Source organism: Podarcis pityusensis (genome assembly GCF_964106645.2).
Source record: "Podarcis pityusensis genome assembly, chromosome: 4".
NCBI lineage: Eukaryota > Metazoa > Chordata > Lepidosauria > Squamata > Lacertidae > Podarcis > Podarcis pityusensis.
Genome location: NC_138027.1, coordinates 19,094,047 through 19,107,623, shown reverse-complemented (window position 1 = coordinate 19,107,623; position 13,577 = coordinate 19,094,047). Strand labels below are relative to the sequence as shown.

General features: G+C 45.5%; 1 protein-coding gene across 1 annotated transcript in view; it reads right to left on the bottom strand.

The window, feature by feature from the left end:
* ARHGAP42 (Rho GTPase activating protein 42) overlaps window positions 1-13,055 on the bottom strand; it is a 177,062-nt gene extending 164,007 nt beyond the window's left edge. The window contains exon 1 of the mRNA XM_081001917.1: window positions 12,550-13,055. Within this exon, the coding sequence (XP_080858043.1) occupies window positions 12,550-12,703 (154 nt within the window). The 5' untranslated portion in view covers window positions 12,704-13,055. The remainder of the gene's footprint in view (window positions 1-12,549) is intronic.
* Window positions 13,056-13,577: the final 522 nt, after the last annotated feature.

The following is a 13,577-nucleotide window of genomic DNA, read 5'->3' as shown; positions in this document are numbered from 1 at the left end:
GCATCAGATGAAAAAAAAAATAGTAGCATCTTTTTTGCCAGGGTGCTGTGGACAAAGGACCAAACTTATTTGTTTTATATAAGCCTAGATATTTAACTCTGGGGAAAGTGTTGATTCTGCTAGCAGTTCTCAGCATGCTGTTCTCTTTTCCAAAGAAAAGGAAAACACAGAAATACCCTTTCAACTGCAAGAATTTTTATTTTATTTTTTTAAAGAAGAGTTTTGTCCTTGGCATATGGTTGATGAAAACAAAACCAATGTTGCAGGGAACAGCTCAGGCAGAAAACCATTTTGAATTAATTGTTAACAGGAAACTGCCAGGTTGACATAACTGGTTCCCAGTCTACAAACCCCCAAGAGAATCCATACAGGATCTGTTAAGTCACTTTTTCCACTCTGAGCAAGGGGGGCCGGGGAAAACATTCACGGAAACCACTTTTTTGGGAGCCGAAACGTTTTATCTTGTAAGATGTGTGATGCAAAAGAAAGGAGGTTGAAATTTCGTGCCAGCTTGGCTGTGAGTAAGTGTCACTGAACTCAAAGGGACTTACTTGTGTAAAGGTAAAGGTAAAGGGACCCCTGACCATTAGGTCCAGTCGTGACCGACTCTGGGGTTGCGGCGCTCATCTCGCTTTACTGGCCGAGGGAGCCGGCGTACAGCTTCTGGGTCATGTGGCCAGCATGACTAAGCCGCTTCTGGCAAACCAGAGCAGCACACGGAAACGCCGTTTGCCTTCCCGCCAGAGCGGTACCTATTTATCTACTTGCACTTTGACATGCTTTCGAACTGCTAGGTTGGCAGGAGCAGGGACCGAACAACGGGAGCTCACCCCGTCACGGGGATTCGAACCGCCGACCTTCTGATCAGCAAGTCCTAGGCTCTGTGGTTTAACCCACAGCGCCACCCGCATCCCTACTTACTTGTGTACTGACCTGCAAAAGTATGCACTGTACACCTCTTATAAAGCAGAAATGGAAAAGTCCAGATGGCAAATATTCATAACTTAAACCCTTGATTAAAGTTTGCCTTGCTGGGCGTCCCTAGATGACCCTTGGGGTCAATAGTCAACGTTTCCCTTTTCTTGCAAGGAATCCTATTCCGAATAAGGCAATTTCCCTTAAAACATAGTTGACAGCTATGTTGGGGTCCCTTCTAATTCTACAAATCTATGATTCTACTGCAGCAATCGTGGGACATTAGCCAGAGAACACTCACTGCATCATTACTTAAGTTACTTAAATCCAGTGGGTCTACTACAACCCTGTATTCTGAACTTTTAAATGGATTTATGTTTATGCTTTTAAATTTACGTTGGTTGGAGACATTTTAGGTAACAAGCGACTGGTAAGTTTCATAAGCATCAAATATACCCCACATAAACAAACAAAAATAAAAACACCTGATTCCTAGGCTGCCTTACAAATGAGAAAGGATCAGAAATAGCTGCAGCAGATCACGTCTCTGTGAAGAGTGGACACCAGCCACAGTTCAGCAACACAAAGGTTGAAAGAACCATCTTGCCTGAAGCTTATTATGGAAGTGTAGAAGAAACACAAGAACCATCTCTTTCACAAGGAAAAGGTTCATCAACCTGCATTCTGAATTGCCTTCTTCCACCAGTTTAATCATTTACTTTTAAATTTATTCTTAGTGGAGGTATGGAACTCATTTGGAACTTTCACCCTAGTTGCAGATTAAAAGCATCTTAACTGAAAATGGTCCTCCCTAGCCTCGATTCTTAGAAATATTTCTGTGCAGAATGTGGGACACTTCTGTACAAAGAAGAAGAAGCATTTTTTGGAAGGAGGAATAAATGTGCAGCTTGGAAGCCCACACTCCACAAGGTGTTATGTCTCTGGAGGAGAGAGAAGGCACACTTGCTCACTTGCCCAACATGGAAGGACTCACAAGCCCAGTAGACTTAAGACTGCAAATTGGCTTCAAGGGATTTCAAAATAGCATACTTGGTTCTTTGCAAACGTCTCAGGGGTCCTATGCAGCACCCATGTGAAATGTCCCTATACCCAACACAAAATCCAAGGGAACGGCCAAGCTGTTTACTTGCATCGACAAAGCGGTTTCCCGTAGATTTAATGGAATTTCTCAAGCTTTGGCCGAGAGGCAGCAAAACAACAAAACTGAACATGAAACTTCCTTGCGCAGAGGGCTGTCAAAGTAAACAAATTCCAAAGCACCGTGAGAAATATGTGCTTCTTCCGAGCTTACATTTCAGGGCATTTTCAACAGTAACAAGTGCGTAATTTTCAGATGTGAACTTAAACAATTACACACGCAGAATCCTTCGCTGTTACTTTAGAGCGGAGGGAAACATTGAAAAGGGAAGCACAGTGAGAGTTAGAATGGGAAAAGAGAAGGGAAAATGCAAAAGCCCAAAGCCCACCCCCATCCCTAACCACTGAAACTGGTTTAGGTGCAAGAGTGGGGAACCTTGTTCATCCCAAGGGCCACATTCACTTCTGGGGAGCTTTCTGGGGGCCACATGCCAATGGTGGGTGGGCGGAGCAATCGTAACGTTGTAAGATAATACAACCTTACCTTTGTACATCAGGCTAGTTCCTACAGTCTTCCTGTTGGAGATTCCTGCATTGCAGGGGGTTGGACTAGAGAACCCTAGGGGTCCCTTCCAACTTTACAATTCTGCAATTCATCCAGGCAAACATTACGAGACACATTCCAGCCCGGCAAAAACACTTGGTGTGGTCAATGCGAACAGCCCTAAATCTAGGGAGGGCGGGTGGGTGATCCAATGCGTGCAGTGAAAAGAGGAAGCTCAATGCTGCGTGCAGGGAATAAATAGCCCCTCATCAGTCAATCATAAAACTGCTACACCAATTTCCCCCCAACAACTGAGGGGTGCCCAATCAGAAACATCTATACTAACCCGCCCAGCAACAGAGGTTGCCCCCACCGCAACACATGCTCTCCATGAAGGAGAACCATAGCTGTCAACTTACAGATTTGAAAATAAGGGACCAGCAGCCTTGAAAATAAGGGATCAGCAGCCAAAATAAGGGATCAACAATTACTTTGATAAAATACATATTTTGTTGCGTGCAAATGGCTTTAGATACCTATTAGGTCCATAAATTACCATAGAGCATATATTCAACACACAAAAAAGCAACAATTTGTTGTTGACAAAGCACAGCTGGACACAGAAAGGGCCCCGTTACCTTCAGTAGCTTATTTAAGGGACATCATCAATAAGGGACAGCAGCGGGACATGGCGCTGGGATAAGGGACTGTCCCGCCAAATAAGGGACGCTTGACAGCTATGAGGAGAACCTGCTTTTCCAAACTAAGCCACCTTTTGGAAGCACCCAAACTGCTCCCACTGAAATCGATGGGAAGCGAGTCAAACTTTGACTAACTGGTCTCGACTGAAATCTGTGTGAAACGAAGACAACTCACTTAGTTACTAATAAATCAACGTAGAAGAAAGAAGCCAAGGGGAAACGTCATGCAAAAAGAGCAGTAACAATTATCTGAAATCAAAATAGTGTACACTCGTACCCTCTGAACTTACTCCTCTACAATTCTCACTATACCAGAAAGAAATATGCACTTGCCAAATCAGAATCACACTTCATGCATTGTGTGATGTGAGCTGCTAGTTTTTACAATGTCACAAGACTCCTCCATACTGTAAAGTACTAACTAGGTGAAAAGGACTACTATGCTTGCAGGAAAAGGTGACTCAGGATTACTGCACAGCCTTTTAAATTATCTTTACTATCGCAACGGCAATCCTGCGCCAGAGGCTGCGTAAGAGGCCTTCAAGGAATTGAAGCGGAGACTTCGCATTGTTCAGCTTGCCACTTGCTCTAACTGGGTTTTCCTTCTTCGTGAAAATGAGATTTTAAAAAGGCAACGTTGCCTGTTGCTACGTTGAAGCAGAAAAAGATAACAAAATCACATGTCTAAAATCCCTTCTCCCCGAAGCATTCCTTCCAAAAAATGAACACCTGTGCAATTATCAGTATCTGTCATCAATAAAATTGCAAACACGCTGAAATATGAATAGGCCATTTCTTGTGGGGCGTCTGTACTTTCTCCTTTCACGATAAAATTAATTTGCGTACCTAAACTGTGAAATTTTAAAACTGATCCTGGCAAAGTGAATCTATTTGGAAAAGGTAAAGTAAAGGTACAGTGGTGCCTCGCAAGACGAAAAGAATCCGTTCCGCGAGTCTCTTCGTCTTGCGGGTTTTTTCGTCTTGCGAAGCAAGCCCATTAGCGGATTAGTGCTACAGTATTAGCGGCTTAGCGGGCTTAGTGGATCAGCTGATAAGCGGCTTAACGATAAGCTGATAAGCGGCTTAACGATCAGCTGATAAGCGGCTTAACGATCAGCTGATAAGCGGCTTAGCATCAGCTGTTAAGCGGCTTAGCCATCAGCTGATAAGCAGTTTAGCGGCTTGGGGAAAAGGGGGGGAAGGAAAAAAACCCCGCAGGAACTCGCAAGACATTTTCGTCTTGCGAAGCAAGCACACAGAAAATTCGTTTTGCGAAGCACCTCCAAAACGGAAAACCCTTTCGTCTAGCGGGTTTTCCGTCTTGCGAGGCATTCGTCTTGCGGGGCACCACTGTATTCACATATATATTCACATGCAGCGGTACCCTTGTTGTTGAACTTAATCTGTTCCAGGAGTCCATTCAATTCCCGGAACCGTTCAAAAACCAAGGCGCGGCTTCCGATTGGCTGCAGGAGATTCCTGCACCAATCGGAAGATGCAGAAGCCGCGTCAGACGTTCAGCTTCCAAAAAAGTTCGCAAACCGGAACACTTACTTCCGGGTTTGCGGCGTTCAGGAGCCAATTTGTTTGGGAGCCAAGCTGTTCGACATCCAAGGTACCACTGTATATAATTTAGTACTTCCTTTTATAGGGTTGCCATATTTCAAAAAGTAAAAACCAGGACACCCCAAAAGTTGTTGAGCTTTCTTTCTTTAGAAAGACCCCAAAATTGTTGAGCTATTTTCAGGATAGCCTGGTAGTTGAGCTTTTTCTAAGACAAACCCCAAAGTTGTTGAGCTTCCAGAAATCCCCCCCAGACATCACTTCCGCCCTTGAAATCCTGAACGTATGGCAGCCCTACCTTTATATTTTTGCTGATTTCACCTGTGCAGGTCCAACAACCTCTTCCAGCATCATCAGAAAGGGCTAAGAGACAACCTGGTCAAAAATCACGCCAGTCAGCAATTGATGCTCTGATGGTGGTCAGACCCAGTACAGTGGTACCTCGAGTTAAGAACTTAGTTCGTTCCGGAAGTCGGTTCTTAACCTGAAACTGTTCTTAACCTGAAGCACCACTTTAGCTAATGGGGCCTCCCGCACCGCCGGAGCACGATTTCTGTTCTCATCCTGAAGTAAAGTTCTTAACCCGAGGTACTATTTCTGGGTTAGCGGAGTCTGTAACCTGAAGCATCCGTAACCCGAGGTACCACTGTATATGGAAGTTTCTTTGCATTACCAGTCACTATTTTAGGTTTTATTATGTACGCTGCTTTGAGGTTTGTTTGTTTTTTGATTGAGCAGTTTATATATTTCCCTAAACAGAAACAAAACAGTTGCAAAATGCAAAAAGCAGCTAGCTTTGTTGCTGCCAAGTCCAGTCAAAGGCGGCAAAGTCGGGGTGTGTGTGTGCTTTTGTCACCGTCCTTCTAAAAGGGACCCAGAGATTCAATTTGCAGAAATTAAGTCAAGCGAGCCTTTTTCTTGCTAATGGCGTGTAAGTTTTGACAGCTCTTTCCTAAATTCATTATGAGCAGCAAGTGCTACTGAGATCAACATGGCATGTTCAAAATCCAGCCTTTTTGGAGCTATTTTCTCACAACAGAGGCAGTTGACATCTGAAGTGTAATATGGCAGAGAAATTTCAGACCAGAGGTGGATAGGTGGGTGGGAGGAAACTACTAGAATTATTCAGGCCATCTTTTTGCAAATGCAAACTATTTCTCGTGGCTTTTTAGGGATACACTCCTGGGCTGCATGCTTTATATAAAAAAAAATTCTGCATCTTGAATATGCGATAAAATGTTTTCAATGACTGTATTTTTATGCTTGTGGATTAAAAAACAAACAAAACACAAACTAGAACACTTCGGAATAACCTATCAAAATTGCTGTCCTTATACTAGATCCAATGTTGCAGTGTGATGAAACCTTTAGAATGTGATATTTATTTAATCCAACCCCTCAAGGCACAAAGTCTTATGAAAGCCACTTGCAAATATTTAACTCTTCTCAGGAAGCAAGAAGTGTTGTCACCTGATCCTAAAGACGTGGGGAGGAAGGGAAGGTTGTAATTTAGGCTGCAATCCTAATTGTACAGCCGGCGTCCAAAACTCCCATTCTTCTAGGCGCATTTTGCGACAGGGAATTTCAGAGCAGTTTCTAAGCTCTGGGCGCAGTATTGCGCCTAAGATTTCAGATTAAAAATGCAGAGTGGAAGAAAAGGAAGACCTTTTTCTGCCTCCCCACTTCCAGCTACTCTCTGAAGACTGGAGAAGAGACCCTCTTAAGAATATTAGGAGGGTGGGCAGGGGAAGGAGTAGACCATGTGAAAAATGAACATATTTTAGTTGCAGTTCATTCATTTCCAGCTTTGTATTCATGTTATGAAAAAAGCGTGCCTAGACATTCTGTTGTTGCGTCCAAAATCTAGCCTTAAGGTGCCATTTAGCTCCTAGTTTTCACATCTCAGTTTCTGACACTGAGACAACTGTCATTAAGTGGTATAAAGGTAAAGGTAAAGGGACCCCTGACCATTAGATCCAGTCGTGGCCGACTCTGGGGTTGCGGCACTCATCTCACTTTATTGGCCGAGGGAGCTGGCGTACAGCTTCCAGGTCATGTGGCCAGCATGACTAAGCCACTTCTGGTGAACCAGAGCAGCGCATGGAAACGCTGTTTACCTTCCCACCGGAGCAGTACCTATTTATCTACTTGAACTTTGACGTGCTTTTGAACTGCTAGGTTGGCAGGAGCAGGGACCAAGCAACGGGAGCTCACCCCGTCGCGGGGATTCGAACCGCCGACCTTCTGATCAGCAAGTCCTAGGCTCTGTGGTTTAACCCACAGCGCCACCCGCGTGCCCATTAAGTGGTATATAAACTGTCTAAATAAAGACATAACTATCTTAAAATAAGAAGCTATCTATAGCATATTCCCCCTGGATAGCTCAGTTGATAGAGCATGAGGCGGTTAATTCCAGGGTCGTGGGTTCGAGTCCCAATGATTCCTGCATTGCAAGTGGTTGGACTAGATGATCCTTGCAGTCCCTTCCAACTCTACAATACTATACTTCTATTGCTCTTTGACCTCAACTACTCAGACTCTTGCTATTTTGCTGGCATTAAGCAATCAATCACCACCTTTTATAAAATAAAAAAAGGAAAAACTTCAGTTGAATATTTGGCATACAATGCTTTGAGTTCCTACAAATTTCCCCGGAAAGATCTACAACAGCAAGGCATGCAGCAACCCATTCCCCTTCACTCACTTACTGAGGAGTTCAGCTTGAGAAACTACAACATATTTGGTGCTCTTGAATTCCTTCCTCCCCCGCACCCCCCAAAAGAGAACTTCGTATAGCAAGGAAACCATAGAGAAAAATGCACTGGGAAGTGTAGGATAACAACCGCTGGACGCAAAGTCATCTCACCCGCTTGCAAACAAATCAGGATGAACGCAAAGGCCGCATAACCTTCCTGCTAACTCTGTGCAAACAAATGAATGCTCAATAAACAGCTAAGGCGCAAACTTTGTGCAAACAATTCGGGAGGAATGCTCAATCAACAGGTCACTTGGAAGCGTCCTTAGTCAGGTTAGGGCCCAACAAGATGTGATGTTAAATGTCAACTTGGCGCTCTCTTGGACTACAACTCCCAGCTTCCATGACCACTAGTCATGCCTGCTGGGAGTTGTAGTTCAACAGCACCTGCAGGGCTGCTGCAGGTTAGCGATCCTTGGGTTAAGACAGTGGCATCTGCCCAGGCATTTCATTTGATCTGCCCAATTACAGTGGTACCTCGGGTTACATACGCTTCAGGTTACAGACTCTGCTAACTCAGAAATAGTGCTTCAGGTTAAGAACTTTGCTTCAGGATAAGAAAAGAAATCGTGCTCCGGCGTCGCGGCGGCAGCAGGAGGCCTCATTAGCTAAAGTGGTCTTCAGGTTAAGAACAGACCTCCGGAACGAATTACCGGTAAGTACTTAACCCGAGGTACCACTGTATTTTGCATTATTCTTGCCTCTCATTTTTATTGCCATGTGAAGAGTTTTCCGCTGCTTTTGTTATACCGTATTTTTATTGCTGTGCTCGCCATTGATGAAAGCGTGGGTTAGATTTTTCATTAAAAAAAATAAAACACAACATTAACAACATGCAAGTTGTTGTTTTTTAAAAAAACTGCAAATAGCATCAGCTGGGAGGAGCTGATAATTACTGAGATATCAGTGGGTGTGGGTGTGGGTGGAGAAGTGAGTTTAAGACTTTCCTCCCCATATGCGGTCTTGAGGAAAATTCCTCCTATGGAAGTGCTGTTTGCATTGGGAAGAAAACTTCCTATTGGCACCTATGAGAGAATTTACTCCCCAAAGCTTATTAATAGTTTCAGAACTGGGTTTTTCCAGCAGACCGCAACAGGGGTCGAAAGGGTTAAATTCCCTCTCTCCTGCTTGCTGCCCTCCCAGTAATTATCACATTTAATGCTAGTTTGTCCCTTCAAGATAGCAGTTGGAGAGGAGACAAAGCATAAACATTTAGCAAGAATGACCTCAGTGGCAGGGGTTGCAATCATTACCTCCAGCAACAGGGTTAGGCAAGGGTTAAAAACAGAGCTTCCTGTTCTTTTCCCAGCTTCCTAAATATATTTCTGGGGGAGAATTATGGGAAGTCAACTTACACCAAAAAGAAGAGACACAGCCAGAATCAAATTCAAGGAACGGAACACAGAAGCAAAGTAACAACGATCCTTTCACATCATGGCATGCGCTCTGGTTCACAATTCCAGATACCCGCTCATTCTATAAGGAGCATGAGACTCTGAATCTCAGGGTTGTGGGTTCAAGCCCCACTTTGGGCAAAAAGATTCCTGCATTGTAGGGGGTTGGACTAGATGACCATTGTGGTCCCTTCCAACTGTACAATTCTATGATGTATGAAACCATCGGGGGGGGGATATATGTACCACTGTCTAAGCCTGGCAGAAGGGCAACAATACAGTGAAATACAGTGGTACCTCGGGTTACATACGCTTCAGGTTACAGACTCCGCTAACCCAGAAATAGTACCTCTGGTTAAGAACTTTGCTTCAGGATGAGAACAGAAATCGTGCTCTGCCAGCGCGGCAGCAGCAGGAGGCCCCATTAGCTAAAGCGCTTCAGGTTAAGAACAGTTTCAGGTTAAGAACGGACCTTCGGAACGAATTAAGTACTTAACCCGAGGTACCACTGTAGTGGCCCCACCCTCTCCGGTTCTGCTACCACCACGTCCCCAGGACCCCACCCCCTTTTTGTGGGGACTTACACCATCCTTGGCTCAACTGGCTGAGCCCTGGATGAGGAAGTTGTGCCAGCATATATTGAGCTAAGCCGGGTCTGGAGACTTAACGCCACAGGCTGAGTCAGGAATTAAATAGCCGAGCCAAAGATCTGCTGCATGCATCCTAAGTTGCTCATCATCCCAGAGGATCTCGCCATAACACTGCCCTCTTACAGACAAGAGGCATCACCCAATTCAATGGGAGTGTGTCTAAGAATGTGTGTCACAGAACCATGCAGGATCAAACACACCCCTGTAAAAATAATAACACAAACATCTGATGCAGAAAGTGGATGAACTTCATTTGCCAACTGCTTTTACAGTAAGTTTAGGAGGAGTATTTTGCAAGTTTCGACCAGCGGTTTTTAGTTTTTACACATTTATTCTGCCTGGTTCTGTTTTTTAAATTGGTTTCCACCCTTCCCATTCATTCCGTGTTCTTTCTATAACAGCGATATACCAGAAGAGAGAGACAATACTTACTTAAAGGGACTTGCAAAAAATTAGTATCTTGGGCACCACTTTGACTAACTGCATGGAAAAGGAATTAAGGCTGCAATGCTAACACACACTTGCTAGGGAGTAAGCCCCATTGACCACAGTGCAGTCTAGGTAAAGGTAAAGGCACCCCTGACCATTAGGTCCAGTCGTGGCCAACTCTGGGGTTGTGGCGCTCATCTCGCTTTATTGGCCGAGGGAGCCAGCGTACAGCTTCCAGGTCGTGTGGCCAGCATGACTAAGCCGCTTCTGGTGAACCAGAGCAACGCATGGAAACGCTGTTTACCTTCCCACCGGAGTGGTACCTATTTATCTACTTGCAGTGGCGTGCTTTCAAACTGCTAGGTTGGCAGGAGCAGGGACTGAACAATGGGAGCTCACCCCATCATGGGGATTTGAACCGCCGACCTTCTGATCGGCAAGTCCTAGGTTCTGTGGTTTAACCCACAGCGCCACCCGGGTCCCTACAGTGCAGCCTACTTCTGAGTAACCCCACTGGTCAACTACAGACCCACAGGCGTCTACCTGAAAGGAAGCTCCATTTAATGGGTTGGGCTTCTGAGAAAACATGCAAAGATCCAGCTGCAAGAGTTTTGAGATTGTAAACTCCTAGGAGGCAGGGACCCATCATTGTTGTTTTGACTCTGTACAGCAACTCTGAATAAGACGAGTATAATCATTAGGCTATCAAAAACGAATTAGGAAGGAAAGTTTGAAGCAGAGGAAAAAATATGTCACTGGATATGTCTCACACTCATAGGAGCATAGGAAGCTGCCTTCCACTGAATCAAACCATTAATTCATCTAGTTTAATGTTGTCTACACTGACTGGCAGCTTCAGGCAGGGGTATCTCCCAGCACTACCTGGAGCTACCCCAAATCGAACCCAACAGGCTATCCATGCAAAAGCAAAATACTTTGCTGCAGAACTATGACCCTTCTTCCTCAATCTGCCTCACACTAAGACCATTGCTCCATCTAGTTCAATGTTGTCTACACTGACCAGCAGCAGCTCTCCAGAGTTTAAGGCTGGGGAATGTCCCATCTAAACATGGAGATGTCCCAAAGGTAAAATTTTATTGTTATACTATTTTAAGAGTTAAGATTGGGATTAAAAAAAGAGGGAAAGAAATTGATGGACAAACAATTTGAACTGGAATACAAAAGAGGGAGGTACGAGGAGGTCCAGAAAATAAGTAAATTTAAAGGTAGAGATGAAAAGATGATATTGTTTTTAACTGTTCTACTTTCTTTTTTGTCTTATGTTTTCTTGTTTCTTTATTTCTTTTTTTCTTTTTTCTTTTAGATTATGTATTGTATATTTTGAATTGTGTATTTCTTTTTTATGTTTTATGCTTAATCTTTTAATGAAACTTTAATAAATATCATTTTTAAAAAAAACAACAAAGAAAAAAATAAACATGGAGATGTCCCAGACCGAACCTGACACATTACCCACACAAAGCAAAACCCTCTGCTATTGAATTATGACACTTCTCCTAAAGCTGTTTTCTACTAAGCTCGACCATTGGCCCATCTGCCAGCAGATCCAGTGTGGTGTAGTGGTTCTGTAGACTGTTAGACTAGGAGCTCAGCCATAAAACACACTGGGAGCCAGTTGCTGCCTTTCAGCCCAACCTACCTCACAGGGCAGTTGTGGGGATTAAAGGAGGAGGGGAGAACTATGCATGCCACTTTGAACTCCTTAGAGGGAAAGGTGGATTATAAATCCAATAGATGACCTTCTCTATGTCCCCAGTCCTGGCAGGTTCGGAGGGTGACAACACAAGAACGGGGCCTTTTCTGTGGTGGCTCCCCATCTGTGGAATGCTCTCTCCAGAGAGGCTCGTTTGGCACCATCTTTACATATTTTATCCCCCACCCTGCAAAAACGCTCCTCTTTACCCAGGCCTTTGAGCATTAAATAATCTAAGGCCTTTTATAGCTGTGGAGGCAGGGATTGTTATTATGATTATTTTACTATCATGCTATTTATTTATTACGCTTTTAATGTTTTTATTATTATGCTCTGTAAAATGTGTTCTTAACGCTGTGCAACGCCCTGAGATCTTTTGATAAAGGGAGGTATATAAAGTAATTAAATAACAATAAATAAATAAATAAATATGGGTCAATAAACGGACCGGCAGCGGCTCTCCATTCACACAAGAAGGGGGACACACATACGCACACCTGGAGATGCCACCAGCAGGACCTTCTACACGCCGAGCAGTTGCCCTGGCCCGGAGCTACGCCCCTTCCCCACCAAGCACGTACGTGTCCCAGTCCCGGGACGACGGCGCCGCGAGAGAACTTTTTCGCCTTCCGACAGGGGCGCGCTTTCGCCGGATCCATTCAAACAAAAGAACAGTTCTTCTTCCCCGCCCCCTGCGCGCAAAGGGGATCGCGCCACCGCCGGGCATTTCCCCCCCGCGCCCCGTCCGCACCCGCTACCCCCGCACTTTACCCCGCGGTTACTTACTCCGGAGCGCCCCGATGAGCAAGCTGCCGTCCTTGATGAGCTCCTTGATGAACTTGTTGGTCCTCTCCAGCTCCACCTCGTGACATTTCAGCCTCTCGCGAAAATCCGGGCTATCCAAATACGAGTCGCTAAACTCCAGGGTGGGCAGCCCCATGGCACCGGCAGAGAGGGCGAGGAGGAGGAGGGAGAAGAAGAAACGCCGGGCCGAAGGGTCGGGGGGACGTCGGCGAAGCCCGCGGGCGCCGGGGTGCGGGGTCTCGCCGCCCGCTCTCCAGCCCAAGCCGCGCGCAAAAATGGGACTGTCAGCTGGTTACATGGCGCAGCCCGAGGCGCATCGCTGGAGCCACGGCGCGGCGATGGCTGCGTTCCGCTGCTGCTGCCGCCGCACTCCTCTTCCGGCAGATCCGGGCTTTGCCGTCTTCCCCGCCAGCCCCGCAGCGCTTAACCCTTCTCTGAGGCTCCCTCGGCCGGGCCAAGGAAACTCTCCTCCCAGGTCAAGGGAGTGAGACGCGCCGCAGGGGGGAGACCGAGAGGAGAGCGTTCTGGTTTCGCGCGTCTGGCCCAATCAGGACGCGCGGCCGCCACCCGCCCACCCCCTCCCGCGCCCACGGGGCCACGCCCCCGCGGGATCCTGCTCAAGACTTGGGGAAAGTTCTTTTGGGAAGGCCATCCCAACGTGAGAGCCTCCGTACCTCCAAAAAGGGAAGGGGGAAAGAAAAAGGGGGGAAAGCATTTGTTTTTCATTTGCGATAGGTTTCAAACGATGCTGTTCTAGGTCATAATGGGTTACAGTCGACCAACTCTGGCGCTATATGTGTACTGCATGCTTTATATATAACTTTTTGAAAACTCAGCAATCCATCAAAATGAAGAGCTTCCCTATCTCCAGAAAAGTAAAATAGAAGCGTATTATTTTATATTTGCAATAGGTTTCAGTGATACTGTTATATATGTCATAATGGTTTGCAGTGCGTGCTTTTTAGAATCACGGAATTGTAGCGTTGGAAGGGACCACAAAGGTCATCTAA